General features: G+C 57.6%; 1 protein-coding gene across 8 annotated transcripts in view; it reads left to right on the forward strand.

Annotated features, from left to right (window-relative positions):
- The window catches only part of SULT4A1 (sulfotransferase family 4A member 1), a 35,240-nt gene extending 17,032 nt beyond the window's left edge, over positions 1 to 18,208 (forward strand). Inside the window, exons 2-7 of one of the 8 annotated variants that reach the window (XR_009223883.1) lie at positions 3,388 to 3,518; positions 4,924 to 5,004; positions 5,581 to 5,707; positions 10,006 to 10,100; positions 14,173 to 15,820; positions 16,768 to 17,298. Coding sequence is in view for 3 of the 8 variants with exons in the window: in XM_058568184.1 (XP_058424167.1) it covers positions 3,388 to 3,518; positions 4,924 to 5,004; positions 5,581 to 5,707; positions 10,006 to 10,100; positions 14,173 to 14,538 (800 nt within the window). In the remaining 5 variants the exon portion in view is untranslated. Of the gene's footprint in view, positions 1 to 3,387; positions 3,519 to 4,923; positions 5,005 to 5,580; positions 5,708 to 10,005; positions 10,101 to 14,172 lie in introns of all 8 variants that reach the window. The other 7 variants (XR_009223886.1, XR_009223884.1, XR_009223887.1 and 4 more) reach the window with 7 other exon arrangements.
- The last annotated feature ends 2,990 nt before the right edge of the window (positions 18,209 to 21,198 follow it).

Genomic DNA, 21,198 nt, shown 5'->3' on the forward strand with positions numbered 1-21,198 from the left:
GAGCTACCATTCGGCTCTAACGAGGCTGGTCTTCCCACATGGACATTAAATGGCGGTGAGGGTGGGGCTTGGGGAATCGATGTGTCCGTATTGATGGAAGACGATGTTAATGTGCAGAGAACGTCCGTCTGGGTCGTTGCCTGTGGGGCTGCGGGCTGGGAGTAGGGAGCACAAAAAACAGGTCCTGAGGACGTCACTGGGAGAGGCCCATTTTCGGAACGCTGCCCACAGTCCAGTTTCTAAGGTCATGGACCCCCCAGCGCAGCCGCGCTAGCTGCTGGGTGCACGGGCCTCACCGGCAGGAGCGGGTAGGCCACCTGGGCAGGAGCGCACACCGGCTCCCTGACCTTGGGCACAGTTAGGCCTCAGGAGCCTCATCTGTGAATGGGGTGACGGTCCCCACTTCAGGTTGGTGGGAGGGTCCTGTGGTGAATGGACAGAGCTCTTTCTGTTTGAATTGAAGAGCCGCCCGCCACACCACTTTCTTCCTTCAGGGCCTTTGCTCCAAAGCCGCCTCCTCTAGGAAGTAAGTCTTCCCTGATCAACGTATGCCCTTGTGATTACTCAACGCCCCGGGTGTGTTCATGCGTTCAGAAAATATGAATTGAGCACGGCTGTCTGCTGACTCTCCTGGTGCAGCAAAGAATGGGACAGAACAGCTCATGCCCTTATGGGGGGGGGGGTGGGGGCCCGTAAAGGAATGTCAGGCTGTTCCGGGGCTGTTGGTGCAGTGGGGGCCTGCGGGCAGGGCCGGAGTGGTGGCTGATCAGGAGAGCCCACACTCCTGAAGGACCTGAGGGAGGAAAGGGCTCCAGGCAGGGGACCAGCCCATGCAAACAGCATGCTGACCAGCAAGGACGCCGGTGGACAGAGCTCAGGACGGGGTGAGGTGGTCAGAGAGGTGCCGGTTGGGGGCGGAGCACGGCTGACAGCCTGCAGGCCACGGTGAAGACCGTGCTTTACTCCGAGGAGACGCGAGGCCATCGGAGGGTCTTCAGTGGACGAGGATGCGATCTGATGTCCACGTTAGAACGGTCGTTCTGGCTGCTTTGTTGGAAACAGACTGGAAGGTGGGGCGAGCTGGGTGGAAGCTGAGAGCTGGGGGGCTCTCGCGGTGTCGCCAGTGGGGTTGTCGGCTCTGTGCTCACCTCCATGGTAGAGCCAGTGGGGTTTGCTGAGGCGTGAGGCAGGAATCCACCGTGTGCGTGAGCAGCTGCCCAGAGTGGGGAGGCTGTTTGCTGAGGGGGCGGGCGGGGCGGGCAGGGGAGGTGGACAGACGTGCGGGGTAAGTGTGGAGCTGGCCGGGGGGGCGGGGGGCGGCCTGCGTGCAGCCGAGAGGAGGGCCTGAGGCCACGCTGCGGGCAGTCAGCGTTCTCAGGGTGGGGAGATGAGGAACCGGCAGCAGAGACCCATACCCCGAAGTGAAGGGACCAGAGCGCGTGGAGGAGGAACTGGACAGCTGTGTCCGTTTCTTCTGAGATGGGGTGATGACCGGGGATGGCCCTGGGCTCACTGGTGACCTGGAGCTAAAAGCCCGAATGGGGTAGGATCCGCACACGTGGGCTGGAGGAAGCACCCGGAGCCACCTTTCTCCCCGGGGGGTTACCCTGTCCCTGCTGACTCTCGGTGGGTGTCCTGCCTGGCCCTAGGGTGCCTGCAAGGGCTCTGCACTGGTGGCCAGGTGTGCAGTCGGCCCACCGTGTGTGGGACTTGGGTCCCTGTCTTCCTTCCCGTGCTGAATGCCGAGATGGTAGAGCCGGGCCTGGGATGCCGGGCTGCGAGAGACGGTCCCCTCATGGTGTGATTGTGCGGTGGACAAGCATCTGGAGGAGGGCATGGTGCCGCGAGAGAATGAGTGTCGGGAGACACCGAGGGCGTCAGGGAAGGCCGCCTTCTGGGTGGAGACGATGTGAAGCTGCTGTGCACAGGCTGAGGAGTGGAGGGGTGCCCAGCAGAGGGAAGACCCCAGTTGGAGACTCTGAGGAGTTGGGGAGCCTGCAGCCCAGGGGGCTGGTGCAGAGAACTCGGAGGGCCTTGCAGACGGTGGGACACCTGGACTCTAATGTATGAACAGTGGGAAACCGCAGAAGGCTCTGGGCTGGGGGCCACTGATCCTGAATCTGAAATGTGCTGTTCATAAGGCCTCGTGGGGCTGTCCCCAAATCCAGGCGGGGGACCTGTCTGAGCTGTGTTGCTGGGATAGCCCGTGGGGTGACCTGCGAGGAGGGGAGTCGGTCAGCAGGTCTGCAGCCCTGTGGGAGGCTGTGGCCTGGACACACACGAGTGCTCTTGTCCTCTGGCGGGCCTCTCTCTGCCCGATGGTTTGGGGCGTCAGCTAAACTGTCCCATGTCCTGTGCTTGACACGGCAGTGTCTCCATGCTGGCTGGAGACTCCTTAGGGGAGCAGGTTATGCTGACCACAGCACTGGGCAGACAGGTGGTTTTTCCTTTTAATTGAATTATAACGTGTATCTATATTTCCATGTAACTACCACCAGACAAAGATGAAGAAAATCCTAGCACCCCAGAATCTCCTTCTTGTCCTCTGAGTTCATAACCTCCCCTAAAAGAATCTGTTCTCACCTTTGTCACCATAGCTTAGTTTTGCCCATTCTTGAACCTAATATAAATGGAAATGTGAAAAATCATACAGATGGTAGCCTTTGGTGTCTGGCTCATTTTGCCCAACATCGCGTCTGTGGGATACGGCTGTGTCGTGCGCAGCAGCGGTTCATGGCTTCCGTTGCTGTCTAGTTTCCACCATCCAAGTATCACTACTTGTTTATTTGTCCTGCTGTTGACCGACATTTCTGTTGTTTCCAAGGTTTGGCTGTTCTGAATAAACTGCCAGGATTGTTCTGGGGCACGACTGCTGTATTGTCTTGGGTGTATACGCAGGAGTAGATTTCTTGGTCACAGGGCATACCTGTGTTTAGCTTTAGTAGGTACTTGGTAGACATAGCTTTCATCATAAATAATTAATTGGCTGGTGAGTTGACCCTCATCACTCCTGGGTAAATGAACAGCTCAGCTTCTGGAAGCCTCAGGACAGAGAATCATCCACGTATTACAGTCCTGAGCTCCTGGGGTGGCAGGCATGGTGAGTCCTGTTCTCTTCTCATGACGACCTTGAGAAACATCTCCTGCCCTCGTTTAGCGCTGAGAAAACAGGAGCTCAGAGGCCGGCTCGCCCCCGTCACCCCGGAGAGGTGCATTCAGGCCCAGGTCTTGCAGCTCCGCCGGTGTTCTCCCACCAGACCTGAGGTGCTCCTGGGACCCCACCTGTGGCCCTTCAGGCCCCTCTTGGGCGGCAGGCGCTGACCCGAGTGTGGGCCAGGCCCTCGGGCTTCCTCCAAACACCCCTCACTGTGGCCTCTCTCCCTCCAGGCACGAGCTTGCTGCAGGAGGTGGTCTACTTGGTGAGCCAGGGGGCCGACCCCGACGAGATCGGCCTGATGAACATCGACGAGCAGCTCCCGGTCTTGGAGTACCCGCAGCCGGGCCTGGACGTCATCAAGGTTCTCTCTGCGCAGGCGGGCCCTGGCCTCAGGACACCTTTGGGGCATTTCCGCAGTTACACCCTGGGTGACAGTTGCTCCTGCAGGGTTCGGGGGGCCCCTGTGGGTGGAGGGAGAGCAGAGGTCCCGGTACCCCCAGGCAGCAAAGAGAGAGACTGACAGGCCTGAGCCCGTGACGGTGACTCTGAATCGGATCAGTGGGTGGCGTGGGTGACTTCAAGGTAGAAAGGAGGCAGATGCCCGGGAGCCGGGGGACGGGAGGGAGTATAGGGGTGAGGGGCCTCTGCCACGTCTCCCCTCTCGCCTCCCCACTGTGGCTCACCCCGTCTGGTGAGGGAGCTGGGTAGGATGTGTTTGTATCCAATATTTGGTATCAAGACTGAAATAAACGTTACCCCAGAGCCCTCTCCGTTCTGACCCCTCAGATGTATCTGGAAGGTTTTCTCTCCACCCCTCTCCTTTGCCACCTCTTTAGTTCAGGCCTCATTTCCTGCGTGGACCCCCCGTCAGTTCTCCCACTAGATGAGCATCTGAAATACAGCTCTGAGAGTGCCCCCCATGTCATTGCTCCCCAAATAAAGTTCACAGTCCTGGGTGAGCCAGTCTTTGCACCCCAAGCTCTTGTGTTCGCTCAGCTGCGCCTGGCCCCCTCACACCCCTGTGCGTGGCACGTAGATTCACGCTGTGTGGACTCACCCACCGAGCCCTTCAGTAGAGTTGCACTGGGTGCCCACCGCATGCCAGGCGGCGCTGCTGTTGGTGTTGGGGTATGGCCGGGACCTAAACTGACCACGTGATGTCACGGCCTTGCAGAGCTTACATTCTAGGGAGGGGGAGAGGAGGGGAAAATAAGTCGTAGTGGTTAAGTGGTGATCAGCGCCAGACAGGGAGCACAGTGGGGCAGGGCGGGGCAGGCTTCTTGGTGGGGACGTCTGAGTAAGGTCCGGAAAGATCAGAGAGCGCATGGCCGAGCTGTGGGCCGAGGGAGGGGCCTGGCACATTCCGGGAGCGGCAGGAAGGCCTAGATGACTGTGAGAATGCAGCTGCACCCTCTGCCTGGGTGCCTCCTGCTTCCCCTGCTGCCCCTCAAGGCCCCTCCCTGGGGCCGTTCTTGGCCCCTCCAGGCCAGGTCAGTGGCTCCCAGTCCTCGGAGCAGACCCCCAGGACCGTATAGTTTGACTCAGCCTGTGGGCACCCGAGGACAGGGACCGTGTCCCGCTCCTGTCTGCCCCAGGGTCCAGCCTGGAGGGTGTCGGGTCTCAGGTGAGAAGTCTGTCAGGTGGGGTGCTGGTCCTGACGCTCTCTGAGACCCTGTCCACCTGGGTCCCCTTCGAGAGGCCTGAGAGGAGACTGGAATGGGCAGCTGTGCGTCCTCTGATCGCCTCTCCCTCTGGCCCTGCTGCAGGAGCTGACCTCTCCCCGCCTCATCAAAAGCCACCTCCCCTACCGCTTCCTGCCCTCCGACCTCCACAACGGCGATTCCAAGGTAACCCTGCTCCCCTCCCCGGCAGGGGTCCCAACAGTGGTCTGCCACAGCTGTAAGTTCCCGGAGAACCCCAGTGTGCTGAGGCCCTGTCTGAGGCCGACTTTGAACCTGTGGCGCTAGCATTTTATCCATGTTTCTAATTTTGGCGTTTCTCACGTTGAACTCGGGTTTGCCCCCCTAAGCCCAGCTTCCACCTGTTTGGTGCCGAGGGCTCACGGCTGCTTCAGTCTCGGATTGTTCTCGTGTTCTCAGCAGCGTTAGGTTTATGAGCCCTATAATTTTCATCAGCAGCATCAGGACTGTTATTTTTCTGTCTTCTGCTGATTTTAAAGAAGTGCTTGAGGACAGAAATATAATAAGGCTCTCAAGTAATTGTCCTAGCTGATGCTAGCGCGTGGACGAGCGCGCGTCTCTGCCGGAACAGAGGAGCCGCGAGGAGGCGTTGGCCGCGGCGCACGCGGGGCCGGTTTGTGGTGCAGGAGAGCGGGGGAGGTCAGATGAACCTGCACAGCGCGGCCCGCGGCGCAGAAGGATGGAGACTAACCCCGCCCTGTCCGCCCCTCCCGCCCTCCACAGGTCATATACATGGCCCGGAACCCCAAGGACCTGGTGGTGTCCTATTACCAGTTCCACCGCTCCCTGCGGACCATGAGCTACCGGGGCACTTTCCAGGAGTTCTGCCGGCGGTTCATGAACGACAAGCGTAAGTGTTTCCAGGTTACAGCGGTGACGCTGATCGCTCGTTGGGCGCCCGTGGGCTCGTGCTTCGTTCACGCTGCGCCCAGTGCTCACGATGACCGCGCAGGTCCGGCCTGCTCTCCCACTTGCAGGTGGAGTGGCGGGGGCTCAGGGACGTCAGGAAGCTTGTCCCAGGTCGTAGCTAGTGCGCGGCAGAGCGGGCGTCCAGCTCAGAAGCCCTTCGCTCTCGCCATGGCGTTGGGGTTCTGAGGAGATCCCCAGTTAAAAGTGTCTTCCTGTCTGGATTCTGAGCAGTGAAAACGGGGCCCCGACAGCTCTGTTGTTGGTGACAGGGTGGAGGCTGCGGCTTCGTGTGAGAGCCCCACGGCCTTTAGCTGGACTTGAGGGTCGGGTAGGCCAGTGTGACTGGGGCGGGGTGCACGTGGGGTGGGGAAGGCAGTGCTCTGTGCAGGAAGCTCCTTCCCAGGGGAGAAGGGTGAGGGGGGCGGCGAGTGCCAGGGCCCTTCCACATCTCCCCTCCCCGGGGAGGAGTGGGCCGGGTCACAGCCGCTGTGCTGGGACCAGGGGGGAAGCCGTCCCCTTGGCAGTGGGGTCAGCAGCTCCTCGCTGCTGTCCTGTTTCCCCTGCCCCAGGTGGCTCCCCCATTGCCAGCCATGGTGGAGAAGGTGCCCTTCTGGGACCACAAGAGGGCAGTTTAGAGTTTGCACCCAGGAGAGTTTTGAAATGGGTCATATTTGTACTTTAGTTAAATCTGCACGAGACTCTTCCATACCCGAGTCTGAAAATACACTTCTTATTTTATTTCCCAACTCAAGTAACAGCCTCGTTGTCCCCTTGTCGAACCCTGTCAGAGGTTCTGCAGTGAAATTATGTGACAAGATTAGGGTAAAGTGCATAATGGAAATCTGGGAATGCACTGCCCCAAGTTTAAATGGAACTCAGGGCAGCCGAATGGGAGCTGCTTCCCGAGCCTGGTGAAGACCAGACCCTCATCAGTACACTGAAGCACAGGCCGCCCACAGGGCCTCGAGGCCTGGAACTGCTCTCTTCCCTGCCATTGACTCTGCTTCAGCTGTGCCTGGGGAGGAGGGCCCAGGTCGGAGAGGCCCTAGGTGAGAGAGGCCTGGGGAGGAGGGGCACTAAGGAGTAAGGACCTTAGGGTAGGAGTGAGGGGTGAGAGACCACAGCACCTGCACCCTAAGGCCCTTGGAGCCTGCAAAAGGCCCTCTGTCCAGCCTCCCTTCCCCCCACCCTGCCCACTATCTGGCTCATACCCCTCACGGTCAGCCAGGCATTTGGAGCAAGCCGTTCACGAGGTTCCCAAAGCCGTGTTTTTAAGTCCCCGCATGCGCTCCTGCCTCTGTAGAGGCAGTCTGAACTTGGTGGACACCTGCTGTTTATGGTGGCGTTGTCCCCAGGCAACGCCACCATAAACAGCAGGTGTCCACCAAGTTCAGACTGCCATGTGGTGGAGGGCTTAAAGCTTCCTGCTCAGGCCAGAGCAGTGAAGTTATCCCAGGACAGGCCTCTCCACGTTTGAAGGTCACAGCACCGAAGTTCAAAGCCACACACACTTGCCGTGGTCTGCACGTGTATACTTAGCTTCCCCATGTTCCCGTCACTCTCAGTGTTCCCAGCCCGTGCACCACAGCTCGGGTTCTCGAAGGAGGCTTGTTCTCTCCTGTCCGAGGTTCTGAAGAATTTGAAAAATAAGGTGCAGGAGGAGCAGTGAGATGCCACTGTTCACCAATAGAGCGAGGTCGGAGGACCCGCTGATGGAAGCCCCTGGGGGTGACCTGTGCCCTCCAGGGCAGGGCGCCTGGCTGCGTGCCCAGGGACAGGAGCAGGATCACTCCCGGGGAGGGGCAGAGTGAGCTGTCACTCTCCCAGATGACCCGCTGGGATGTGCACGTTGACACCCAGGAGCAGATGGACCTGGTGGATGGGGCGGGGAGGAGCCCTGGCGGAGCTCTCTTTTCAGGACGACGCTTCCGGAATGGGAAAAACACCGTCCCCACCAGCAAGGGCCACAACCCTCTCTGCACCTGCCAGTCAGAGCTCGGAGAGACGGGGGTGCATTTGTCCCCATCAGCCGTGCCCCCGAGTGCAGTGACCACTTGTCCTCCCTAGAGCGGGAGGTGGCGTGGCTGTGTAAGGCCTGCCCTGCGTGTGTCCTCCTGGGGGGCAGGAGAGAGCGGGATGTGCTGGACTGGCTATGGGCAGGGTGCTGAGGCCCAGCAGCGAGAGCCTCTACAGTGAGGAGACCGAGGCCCAGGAGACCGAGCGGGCCAGGGTTTACCCAGCAGTGGGTCTCAAGCCAGGCCTCGTGGCTGAATCCCAGTTCTTTTTGTTCCTTTCATTTCTGCCCATTTACCCACTTCCCTTCCAGAGCCCCCGCTTCATGCTTTATAAAGTGCTTGCCCAGGCCTAGTTGACCTGAAGACAGCCTTTCTGCTGTCATCTGGTCCTTATGGCCCACCTGTCAGTGACCCCTGAGCCCTGATTGGCACCTAGATCCCTCAGCACCTCTGGTGGGGCTCTGGGGCTCAGGCTGCTGCTGTGCTGCCACCTGCTGGCGAGATGGCAGACTGCCGTTGGCTGGCCGGGCTGGCTAGGGGTGCCAGGACGATGGATCCCCGTTTTCCCAACCTCGCTCACACATTTAAGTCTGAGAGGTTGGCAACTTGGGGGTGAGGCTGCATCCTCTGTTGGAGGTGTGACTCTGGCAGGGGCAGGAGCAGTCCCCTGCCGTTCCTGGGCCTCAGTGTGCCTCAGCTGTACGAGTAGGACCCGTCACGGGCGCCCTGCCCTGGTCTGACTCCCATGGAGCCTTCGCCAGGTGCCGCCAGAGTGGAGCAAGCACAGGCGCGTCCCCGGCAGGCCCTCCCGGCTGAGATCTGTGCACGACGCGCTCACGGCGCCCGGCAGTGCAGGAGGAGGCTCGGGAAGGCTCAGCGACCTGCCCGGGTCTCACAGCCAGTAGAGGACTGGACGGGCCGGGCTGCCTCAGTCCAGAGCCCTGTCCTTTGCCAGTCCACTCTCCTGCCCTCCCTCCCGTCTGGTCTGGTCACTGTGCTCCTGAGCCCCTCGATGGCCTCCCATCTCCTAGGCCTTTAGTGTCCACTTGCAGCCTCCCCTTCGCGCTGCCCTCTCCTCCGCACTGCTCTCTCCGCGCACTGCCCTCCTTTGCACTCCCGCTTCTCCTCGGGCCTCTTCCTTTCGTTGCCTGCCCGACTCTCACTGATCCTTCAGGGCTTGTCACAGTGTGGGAGGGCCCTCCTGTCCCACGGCGCCCCTTCCCAGCGTTGGTCACACCGGATCGTCATCACCAGTCTCCGGGGTGGTTTCCTGCCGGGCCGGGAACTCCTTGAGCCCTAGATCGTGAAGTTGTATCCACAAGGCCCGGTGTTTGCGAGATGGACGGCTCGCTGGTGAGGGAGGGTGCAGGCAGCGTGGCCCCCTCTCCTGGCCGGCCCCTCTTAGCAGGACGTGCTTCGTGCTGCCCATTCATTCCGGGGTCCTAACACGTTCTGTGGCTGAGGCCTTCCTCTGTTTAATGTGCATGCACCCTTGGGAGACTCATGCGGGAGGCCTCATGGTGACGGCATCTCAGTGTGAACAGGCGTGAGAATCAATAGTTTTTATAAAGAACATTGCACAGCAGCCTGGCTACACTGATCAGCATGTCACCCACCTGTCCGTGTGACCCCAGCCCCAACCCCAAGCCCTAAGGGGTGTAGGAAATGTGGGCTGTGGTGAGGGCATGAGCTCTCCTGTGTCAGGACAGGGCACACCACCTCCTTCAGCGCTGTGACTTCCTGGGTCTACCTGGGGTTCTGCCTGGCAGGGCCCCATGCTCAGATCTATCTTAGAGCCTCCTGCACCCCATCCCAGCCCTGCCAGCAAATCTGACTGGCCCTAGATTCCTGTTCCTCTGGGCATCCTTCTCTTCCCAGTGACCACGTGTTAGAGAAACTCATGGGTGCCAGGTACCATCCACACCCCAGGGGAGCAGAGGCCTTCACCCCAACAGTCAGGTCTTTAAGGCGTCCAGAAGGTAGGGGAGGGGGAGGGGCTGAGGACTGTTGGCAGGAGAGACTGGCACAGAAAGCGAGGTGACGTGGGACCTCTGAAGGCTCATCTGGGGCTGCCCGCCGAGCAAGAGCTTGTTCTTTCTTTCCCGAATCACAGCCACTGGGCAGTAGGAGGGGAGCCTTCCGGAAGGCAGGGAGCGAGGCCACCCCAGTAGGCGCACTTCCTCCCCCGAGGCAGTGTGACTCACCTGTCCCCGTGTCTCCACAGTAGGCTACGGCTCCTGGTTCGAACACGTGCAGGAATTCTGGGAGCACCGCCTGGACTCGAACGTGCTTTTCCTCAAGTATGAAGACATGCACCGGGTGAGTGCTTTAGGGGGCGGTGCCGTGGGGCTCAGTGGAGAGCGTGTGGGGGCCACGGAGCCTGCTCACCCCAAGGGGGAATGCCCCAGGAGGAGTAACGGGAGTGTCCAGCACTGCCCCTCCAAGACCCCGGGCCTCAGAGATGAGAGTGGGACTCTAGTTCCAGGTGTGCCCAGAGACCTGCCCTGGGCTGCTACTGTGCCCCCAGCCTGTGCTGGCACACCCGGGCCCTGCCCTGCCCCGGCCTCTGCCCACCCCAGGGGCAGCGTCTGGGTTGGGTAGCATGTGGTGCTTTAGAAAGCCCATCCATTATTTTCCTGCCCTGACAGTAGAAGCAGAGCAACAGGCAGACTCACCTACTGCTGCCCAGCACCCTTGCATAGGTGACCAGCTCGGGGCAAAGGGCAGAGACGGCCGAGTCCAAATTTCTCATCTCTCAGCCTGTCTGCCTTAGCGTGGCAATTCTCCAACTGCTGACAGACCCTGCGGCTTTACCTGTGAATCGATTCACGTGACGAATGTTTGAGTGCCTGGCAGAGCGTGTGGAGAAGGAAATGGGCACTAGATGGCTGTGGAATGAGTGTGCCAGGCTGGGCGGTGACGAGGGAGAGTGGAGGAAGCAGGACCTCGCCTGTGCCCCCGAGAGCTCGCTGTCTGGAAGGGGGGCCCGCATATCAGGTGTCACATCATCACCTCCATTGTCGTCAACCCTTGTAAAGGCCTTGCTGCGTGCCGAGTCCTGTCCGAGTTCTTTGTGTGTGTGTTAGCACCTAACTCAAGAGCAGCGTTCCCCTCTCTGCTGGATCTGCCGTCTATAGAGGAACACGCTGGTATTTCTCCTTTCTCACAACAAACGGAATTCCGCAAGCCTTCCCTAGCCCTATGCCCTCTCTGCCTCCTCCCCTGTTCTCTGCTGCGCTTTACTGCAGAACCCCTCAGAGTTGTCTCCACTCCTGAGCCCACCCGAGACAGGCACGCCCCCTGCGCCCCCTGGAGCTGCTCTGTCAGGCCACCTGTGACCTCTGCGTTGCTTGGTCCAGCGGTCAGTGCTCGGGTCTCATCTCACCCACCCTCCTGGCAGCACGTGACAGGTGGTCTCCTCCTTCCCCCGGCTTCCAGGACGCCATGCTGTCTTGTGTCCCTGGCTGCCCCCTTCTTGACAGCACGCCTGGGCTTGAGCCTTCAGCCCTCACTCTCTTCTCTTTCCATCCACGCCCCCTCCCCTGGTGACCTTATCCATTCTTCCGTCTTTCAGTGTCCTCGAGACACAGAGCCCCCAGGCGAGAAGTGGACTCTCTGCCGACTTCATCTCCAGCAGCCCGCCGCACCTTTCTACGGGGCCGTCTGGAGAGGTCGCAAACTTAATGTGTCCAGACCAAACTCTGGAGGTTTCCCCCAAATCCTCCGCACTTTCTCCCGTCTGAGTTCGTGGCAGCAGCTCCATCCTCTGTGTCACTCAGGCGGAGCCCTTGAATCATCCTGGACCTCTCTCTTTCTCTCACACCCTGTGTCCATTCTTAAGTCCTGTTAGCTCTATCTTCAAAATCTCTGTCTTATCTGACCGTTTCCCCCCATTTCTGCCCCAATCTCCTTGTCCCAGTCAGTGTCCTTTCTGGCCTGGATTGTTGCAGCCAATGCCTACACAGCCTCCCTGCTCCCTCCCAGGCCTGCCCGCTGTGTTTTCTCAGCGCAGCAGAGGAACCGACGGTGCTAACCCAGTCAGATCGTGTCCCTCCCGGCCCCGTGTCTCTCTGGGTGAATGCCAGTCCTCCACTTCACTGTTCTAGGTGGATTAAAGACCTTAATTTTTACATGTATACCTCTGTGTAACCACCACCCAGCTCAAGATCCAGAACATTCTAGCTTCTTCCAGTTAACAGCCCTGCTTCCAGAGGTAACCACTGTTCTGACCTCTGTCACTGTACATTAGTTCTGCTTGTTTGTGACCCCCTGTGAGTGCAGTCACGCTGTGAACATTCCTATGTCTCAGTGGGCATGAGCATTCTTTTTCGTTGGGCAGATCCCCGGGGTGCTGGGTCACTGGTACGCTGGCCCCACTGTTATGATTGTGCCCGCCTGTAACACAGCAGTGCACATCCACGGCACAGGCCTGGGGCGGAAGAAGAAGCCCATCACCCATCCAGCCGCGTACACACCTGTAGGGGCCGGGCTGGGACGGCATGTTCTTCCTGGAGCTTCGTTGACTCAGCGATGAGTAACTTAAACCGTTACTTTAGTATTAAACCATGAAGGAGCAGAATGCAAAGTTTGAATGAACTTTAAAGCTAAAACACAAACTTTGCACCTGGCTGCTCTGGCCTCCGTCTCAGGTCCTTCAAGGTGAGCGTCCATTCTCCTCTGCCTGAGTGGGCTCAGTGAAAGGGTAGACGGGCAGCTTTCCATTAAAGTCAAGACCACGGCCCTGCCTGTGCCCCTCTCAGCCTCGACTCGCTGTTCTGCCAGAGCCCGTCCGGGTGACTGAATGGCGTTCCTTCTGCAGTCGGGGTTTTTAGCTTCTAATTGGCAAGTGTTTATGCTTTTTTCAGAAACCTCAGTAATGGCCGAGAAGGTCTTTGGTAGAGATTAAGTGACTACACGTCTCATTTTTAGGAATTCACATTGTTTACATTTTACTCTGAAAACCTCATTCTGAGTGAACGTCACTGGTCTCCCGGAGTGTGGAGCGGGCCTGGCAGGTTCTCACCTCTGTGTTTGACATTAGCACTTAGCACTCGAGCTCTCACCGCCTCGTGTGTCCACCGGGGGTTCCCCCGCCTGCCTTCTCACCCCTCACTGTGGCTGCCCCAGCGTGTCGCCCGCGGATCCTGCAGCAGCCCTGCGTGCTGTTCTCCCCAGCTGCAGGGGAGGAGCGCATGGCCGTGCTGGGCCTCGTCCATGGCACGAGGCCTCTCGCCACAGCCCGCGGAGGTGGGTGCTGCCGCCCAGGTTCACAGACGGCGAGCAAAACTCGGCGAGGTTCGGCATGTGGTCTGGAGCCGTCTGCAGCCCATCTGCCGCATGCTTGCAGAGCTTGGTTTCACAGCCGTGACGCCGTCTGCGTCAGTAGTCTATCTGTGTCAGTAGTCTAACTGTGGCTGCCCTGTGGTGTTCCCTCCGAGGGCCAGGTGGCTTTACTCTCTCTCGCTCTTTTTTTTCTTTTAAATAGAAACGCCCAGTGGCAGGCTAGTGGGAGGAGCTCTTTATTCCTCTCTTGGTTCTAACGTCTGTCGCACACCCGACCCAGCCAAGCCCTGTGCCCGGGGACTTGGAGCTGAGCGCCTGTGCCTGCCCCCTGGAGCCCCTGATGGGGGCACAGCTGGGAAGGCAGGATGCAGAGCCCAGGAGTGATTGCCGTGGGAGTCCAGAGAGGGGCTGACATGTAAACTGGCTTTCACAGGAAGCTGTTTTTTAAGGTTGAAATGTACCAAAGAAGTTAAACATGTTTCTTTACTGTAGGACTTCTCAGAGGCTTTCATGTGCTCAGTTGCTTGGTAAACCTGCAAGGAGGAGACAGCCTCCAGCATTTTCCTAACATCTGACCCAGACACTGCCAGCATTTGGGGACTGCCTGGTGACAGCTCAGGGTTCCAGGCAGAACATTTAGGGTCACGACACGGATTGAGAATATGAGGTGCCTTGGTATTTCCAAGGGGGAGAGTGGTGGCAGCGGGGAGTGGCTGTGTGGTGAGCAGGTCTGCGTGGCCCTCTCCCGAGACTGCTGGGCTGCATCACTAATGCTCCCGCTATCAGGGATGGAGTGATGGGGCCCAGAGATGGCTCTGTGTCCCCCAGGCCACCTGTAACTGGATCTTGCTTCAGACCAAGCCAGCTCCTTCTGCCGGGTGAGGTGGGCACAGCCGTGGGGCCTGTTGGGGTCCTGCCAGGTGAGGTGGGCACAGCTGTGGGGCCTGTTGGGGTCCCCAGAGGCCTCCTTGCTCTCCCAGGTGCCAGTCCAGACTCCAGCTGATGGTGTGGAAGAAGAGAGCGAGCTGAGTTTTGCTCCTGGCACAGTCCTGAAGTGAACTCAGCCCGCCTGTGACGGGCTCGCCTGCCCTCTGCTCTTGTCTTCCAGGACCTGGTGACGATGGTGGAGCAGCTGGCCAGATTCCTGGGGGTGTCCTGTGACAAGACCCAGCTGGAGTCCCTGATCGAGCACTGCCACCAGCTGGTGGACCAGTGCTGCAACGCTGAGGCCCTGCCCGTGGGCCGGGGTACGCGCCCCTGCCGCCTCCCTCCGCCTCTGCCCAGGGACCCCGCGCCCCGTTCCCCTCTCTGCAGTGTCCGTTATCCCCACTCGGTGTTCGCTGCCCTGCATCTCATTTCTCCGGAGCCCTCTGCTCTGCAAGGGGCACGAAGGCCATCTGAAGCCGGTGCCCGTGTGGAGCAGCGGTGTCCCCTCCCCGGGATTTGCACTGTAACCGTGCAGACAGCGTTTTAGTCCCCAGGAGTGACTGTGGGATGGTTCAGGCTTTGTGGGCAAGGTGTTTTCAAGCAGGTGCCTTCCCAGATGGCCCACAGAGCAGATCCTGGGGATGGGTTGGACTATGAAATTTCGAAGCCCCAGGTGTGCAGATGGACTCCTCACTCTTCAGCTGGCTGTGGGAGACTTACAGGAGGTGGGGGGAGGGTTCCCACCTGAGGAAGTGCCGTTCTCCTTTCTTCCCCTGAAGGGAGCTGGCGGCACAGGTGAGCAAGGGCCCCGCCTGAGGGAAGGCGAGTGCCTGAGCAAAGTGCAGGCTTCTCCCGGGGTTGGCCAGGCGGGCTCCGCAGAGGGAGGAAGTACGCTCCAGGGAGCGAGAGAGGTTCCTGGGGCCTGCAGCAGTTTGCGATGGAGAAGATGCTCCAGGCAGGAATTCTCTCCAGATCCACCTGGGTTGCTCTCTCTGTCCTCAAAGGCTCATGGTATCTGAAGCTGCTTGCTTGTGGGGAGCTCAGGCGTTCAAAGCCCCTGACCCCCAGGGTGGTGGCCGTGGCCATATAAGCCACCCTCTTGTAAGTATGCACTGCCTGTGACAGTTGGCACTGTAGACCTGAATTTGGAGCTTCCTCGGGTGATGAGAATGTCCGAGGGGAGGCCCAGAGATGCTGCTGGATCCTGCAGCACCTCTCAGATGCAGGAGAGGTGCCTGGTGGGGAGAGGGGTGCTGGCTGCGTGCTGGGAGAGCCTTAGGTCAGGCCTCTGAGCTTCTGCAGCCTTTGTTCTTCCTCTAAGAAGGGCTGGTCACGGCTGCTGCTGGCCAGCAGGGCTGGAGGTCAAGTGGAAGGAAGGTCCCTTCCCGAGAGGGCCGAGCAGTCAGCTCCTCCAGGAAGACAGCAACTGAACCCAGAATACCTCGTGATTTATTTCCTGGCTGCGTCTTCACAGTATTTGTTATTTAAAATTTATTTGCTCCTTTTCAGTTTTGTTTTCGCTGTCTTTTGTTATCCTTGGATGTGACCTTCTCCAGAATACCCCTTTTGTTCCTTTGTGTGGTGAAGAAGCGTCGAGAACGTCTCGTGTGCCTGTGTGCTCCTTCTGACGTGTTTGCTTTATCATTGTTTACGTTGGTTTTGCTTCATTTCAGTTTTGATTTTGTTTTCTTTTAGCACATTGCCTCTTTGCTCAGAAGACCTTCTTGCGTGAGTGAGCACGCAGGGGCTCGAGTAGCCAGCTGCACTGCTTAAATTTGATTCATATCCCAGCATAAATTGCACTGTCTTGATTCCAAATCCTAAACCAGGTGGGTGACACCTTTGATGAGCTCTCAGCTGCCTCAGCTGAGAAAAATAATCATGAAAAAATATATTTATAGTGTGCTTGGTCTAGAAGCTTCTAATTTTGTCCCTTAGGTATCATTAGAGGGTAGCAAGAGCAATTTTCCTTGTTTTTTCCCTCTCCAACACTGACATAGAGTTTTTCATTACCAAAGAGGAAATCCTTGTGCTGGATATGTGAGCTCAGCATTTTCAGGGTTGCAATTTTAAACCTGAGGTCCTGCCAGGACAAGGACGACTGTTAATAATGGAGCTGTGAAGGATATTTGCTGGAGATGGTCAGAGCTCTGGTCTCAGATACGCTGATGGTGAAAAGAATTCTAAACGAGTATTTCAGTCCCCCAGGTAGTTACTTAAAAGCATAGGCAGCTCTCTGGGTGATGTGTTCACGGCTCCCCGGGTGGGAGAGCAGAGTCCCCACTCCTGGCATCTTCATGGTCACCATTCGTATTTGACCAGACTGGCTGAAGATTTTGTAGTTAACAAGAAAAGTAGGTTCAGGGCTTTTGGGGTCATTTTGAGCTCTCTCTCCTTTTTGCCTAAGCCTTCATAAATTAACTGGTGGACCCGTGCCTGCACATCAGTCTGCAGGCTCAGTGCTCCTTGACACCTGCCAGGAAAAGGTCTCGTCTTTTGGCCGAGCCTCGCTGCGCTGTGGCTGTGACAGAGCAGCTGGGGCCGCCGTGACTTACACCGGTGTGGAGTCGGGGGGTTCTCGATGCGGCCTGCAGTGGCCATCTGTTCTTGAAAGCTCCTTTACCCTGCGGCTGTTTCGTTCCCTTTAAATTTCTCCCCGATGTTGCACGGGCGGGCTTCTCAAAATCTTCCCCCTTGACCCTGTCAGGAGGCTTCCTACTCGCCATAAAATGTTCTGCCTTTTTGGCTGATTTTTTTTCCTTTTCAAATTCTCCAGAAGCAAATGCCGCCTTGGTGGCGCTGTTGAGCCGTGAGTGAGCTGTGGTGTGACGGAGGACCCAGATCCCCACGATGCCCAGAGCAGTAGATCCATTCCCCAGACGCTGTCCGTCCTCCGGACAGGACCCACCCGCTGTGTGCCTAGTGCTGGGGTTCAGCAGTGACGGGGGTGGAGGCCCTCCTCGCGGCCTCAGCTCTGCGCCTTCAGGGTGCTGGGCCCACCGAGCAGGAAAGGATGTGAGGACAGCCCGACTCAGGGAAGTGGGTTCAGAGCATCTGTAGTTCCGATGGCCTGTCCTGCCCCCATAGGCCAAGTTCAGAGGGGTCCCGGAATAGATCTGGAACCTCCCAGATCCGTTTCCAGGGCTTCCTTTGGTTCGCTAACTGGCCTGACAGCAAGTGAAGTCAGCGTGTTCTGCTCTTGTTTGTGTTTCAGGAAGAGTTGGGCTGTGGAAGGACATCTTCACCGTCTCCATGAACGAGAAGTTTGACTTGGTGTATAAACAGAAGATGGGGAAGTGCGACCTCACGTTTGACTTTTATTTATAATGACGGCAACAGCAAACCTGCATGCTCACAATACCCGACCCTCTCCTAGCTAACGTCCTGTAGGCACACACCTGTTACTCGCTGGACAAACTCCGGAAGCAGTCAGTGTAAGACCAAGGGAGGGAGGGAAACAGCGGAGAAGCTGGAGGAAGTGGGATGGTTTCCAGTCCAGAGCAGCTGTCTCACCTTTGCAATTTGAAGTCTCTCCATGTCTGGTTACCAACGTGGTAAAGATAGCAGTCCTGAGGGCCTGTACCATAGTAGAGAGTCTGTAACATATGCAACTAGAGTGTCTGCCTTGTACACCCCCACATTATTCACTGTATTTTATAGAGCTTTTCACTGGAAATCTAAATAAATGTCAGTAAACCAAATAAAAGTTCATTTCCGAGGGGACTCAGGAGCGAGCCACGCCCGGATGGTAGAAAGATCTCAGGGTTGACTCTTTATTTTTGTATTTTTGTTTTGTACGGCACAGCCATGAGGTCCTCACCTGGTTCTGAGACGAAGGTGAGGGCAGAGGATGAGTTGAGGTGTGGGGGGGAACCTGCTCCTTCCGATGAAATTCATTTCTTTGTACCCTCCCTGAAATAAAGCAGAAACCGTCCACTGGGGCATTTTCAGAAAGGATGCCCTTCTGCTAGAGACTTCCAGCAGGTGGCTCTAAAGGCCCAATACAGAGGAGCCTGTGGAACATTCCATGAGGGAACCTGCCCGGCGAGGCCAGCAGATGGGAGTCCGCCACAGTGACTGGAGAGCCCGCCACAGAGACATGAAACGCGCTCGGAATTGGAGTCTCATTCTGCAGTCTTACTTTTGTTCCCCAAAGCAGAAACCTGCTCGTGCTGGCAAGCAGATGCTGAGTAGTAAATTTCTAAGATTCCTGGGTCTTTATCTGTCATTCAGTCGTTCCGTCTGTACCTGAGGCTCTCAGCCGTGGGAGAACCATTTTGCAAGTTTAACGCCATGCTTCACTCACTCGCCTGTCTCCACGCGCCCCGTGCCTCGGGGTGTCTGAGGGAATAGAGGTGGTACCCTTATTGCCCCCCTAACTGCCTCATTATCTGGCTGGAGAAGAGGCGGAGAGGCGGCCTGGTAGCTGCAGGGCCGGAAGCCAGTTTGTGTGCGTATTGCCGCCCTGGTAGGAGTGGGGTTGTCTTGGTTGTGTACGTGGCTGGGAAGTGCCCGATGGTGGTCAGAGGGGTCGCTGCTGTGTGAGGGGTCTCTGTTGTGTGTTGCCGTCTTTGGAGAGGTGCAGACATACGCTCGTGTTTCTGTTTGTGAAGGAGAGCAGCTTGAACAGGGCGGGTGGTCCGTGGCACTGCATGGTGGGCTTGGCAGCACCTTTTCTGTGTATCTCTGAGGGAGGCTGCTTTCTGTGAAATTTCTTTTCTATTTTTCTATTTTTAGTACTGTATGGATATTACTGAGCACGACACATGATAATTCTGTGCTTGCTTGCATCTTTAATAAAGACACGTCCCATGCCTTGTGTCGAGCGTGTACTGACGGGTGAAGGGGCCCCACGTGGTCCCCTCAGCATCTCAGGGCGGCGTGAGTGTGAGCCCGCTGACACCCTGTCCCCGGGGCTGACTGCACAGGGTCCTGGGCCCACGTTGGGTTTGGCTGTTTCACTTGGACTCAGACATTCCAAGGGTTGAATTCCCCTCGCTATCTGTCCATTCACCTTTGATAACTTTTCTAAGCTGATGTGGAAGAAAGGAGGGGGAAAAAGGAGAAAAGCACGGGGGAGAGTTTGGTGCCCCTGGGGTCCGGGTGCCTCGGAATTCTCGTCTTCAGCGTGGTGTCCGGTGGTGTGGAGAGACTGACCTGGCTGATCGCACTTCACCACAGAATTCCACGGTCCGCCTCCCGAGTCCTCGTGGGAGGCAAGTCGAGGGTGTTGCTTTCCCTGATAAAACTTGAGCTTTCTGAAAATCTTGTTTCTTTTCAAATGGACCACTTCTCTTAGGTCTCAGGTGAGATCCCAGAATTTATTTTGGTGTCTGGAATTACCCTAGACCCCGGGTTAGTTAGTGGAATATCCAGTCTGCCGTGTCCCAGAGGACTGTTCCCGAATCATTCATAAATCACCTAAACTAAAGCAGAAAGTAAACGTGAAGTCAGTGAGTCCAGAGGCAGGGCAGTGCCGTGTCTTCAGGGTGCTGGTGATTCGTGTCTCCCCGGCCCTGCTGAGCTGATGGCTCCCCTCTTTATGGACTCGAGCCATTCACGCGGTGAGCACTTGAGCACCTGCGACGCGGCGGGTGCTGCCGTGGGCATGGCCGGCAGCAGAGAAGGCCTGGCCTCCGTGGCGTTGACACTCGAGTGGGGAGACGACATCATCATTGCAAAACCTGAGGTGGATTCAGGCTCCAGCGGACTGTAAGGGCTCCAGTCAACGTGCTCGGGAAGGACCAGAGGAGGCCAGGAGGAAGGGATGGACCCCGGCTTGGAGCCCTCTGGGGGAGAGCTGGGGAGTGTGCCGGTGTGACAGGAACCCAGGTGTGGAGGGGTAGCAGGAGCCAGCTCACGAGGGCCTTAAGGGTCAGGAGAGTTTGGATTTTGTACTAAGAAATAGGAAGCCGCTGGAGGCTTTAATCAAGGAATGCTGCCTGGTTTGTGTTTCTAAAAGCTGCCCTGGCTGTGACTGGATGCAGGGCCAGGGTGAGGGAGCCTTTACTGGCTGTGTGATGCACTCAGTCCGCAAGATGAGGGCTGGGGGCTGTGTTAGAACGTCTCCAAGGTGCCTTCTGACCTAACAGTCGGCTTCTAAGTGTTCATGGGCCATGTGTGCTGGGGACTGAGTGATCTACGGTTCCTGCCTGTGCACTCGGAGCTAAGACAAGGGGGAAATAATTCAAGGCGACAGGTGCTCTGCTGCCTACAGGTAAAGCCGGTTTGGAAAATGGAATGCCCGACAGAATAGCATCAGGGTGCAGTGGGATTTGAGCGGGGCCAGGAGGGCGAGGAACGTCTGCATGGACGGAGAAGTTGAGAGAGGCCCCGTCAGATTGCTAATTGTGTGAGACAACTGCCAGAGGATTCCTGAATGTCAGGGTCCTCCAGTGAGTCAGCGGCTGCCTGGCCTTTTCACTTCACAGACCAGTAAGATTCCAGAAAGTATTTTGGGGACCAGCTTTGGGTTTTACTTGCAAACAGGAGCGTTCAGCTACAGCTCCTCACCAGGCCGGGCCCACCCCCGTGCTGTCTTCCTGGCTCTGACGTCGGTGCCAGTTGAGCGTGACATTTGTTTCCCTGCACGCACCCAGGACCAGGAAGGCCTTCCCAGCACAGATTCGGTGGCCCTCCCACCTGAGCAGGTAAGTCACTTCATTTCTCTGATCCAGTGTCATAATTTACACAATGGAGATCATCTTCGTCCTGCTCACTTCATAGGATGGTCATAACAAGAGTGAAGTGGCTTTGAAAGCATAAATACAATCCACAAAATATATCGTCTGTACCGGGCACTGCTGGCGGGTGCCCCCTATTGGCGAGTCACAGCGGACAGCCGGCTTCCTCAGGGCACCGTTGAGAGGTCCCTTGATCCGTGATGTCACCCTCAGCATTGGGGGTACAGGCGAGATTCGAAGTCCCTGTCCCGGGAGGTCCCAAGGGAGGGACAGTTTGACCACTTTTCTGAGTGGGGTTACTGCTGTTGGTAATGGGTGGAGGGAGTCCTCGGGCCTCCGCTCCTTCTCCCACAGAGTTTGGCCTCATGCGACATCATCTTCCACTCTTCATTGTAGAACAAGCATTTTCAGACCGGGGTGGCATGTTGGCCAGACGGTCCAGCCTTACCCAGCTGAAGAATGCCGTCTGACATGCTGGCAAGCTCACCACCTCCAGGGACAGCCATCCCCTTGCTCTCCAGCCA

Source organism: Diceros bicornis, chromosome 25 (assembly GCF_020826845.1).
Source record: "Diceros bicornis minor isolate mBicDic1 chromosome 25, mDicBic1.mat.cur, whole genome shotgun sequence".
NCBI classification, from domain to species: domain Eukaryota; kingdom Metazoa; phylum Chordata; class Mammalia; order Perissodactyla; family Rhinocerotidae; genus Diceros; species Diceros bicornis.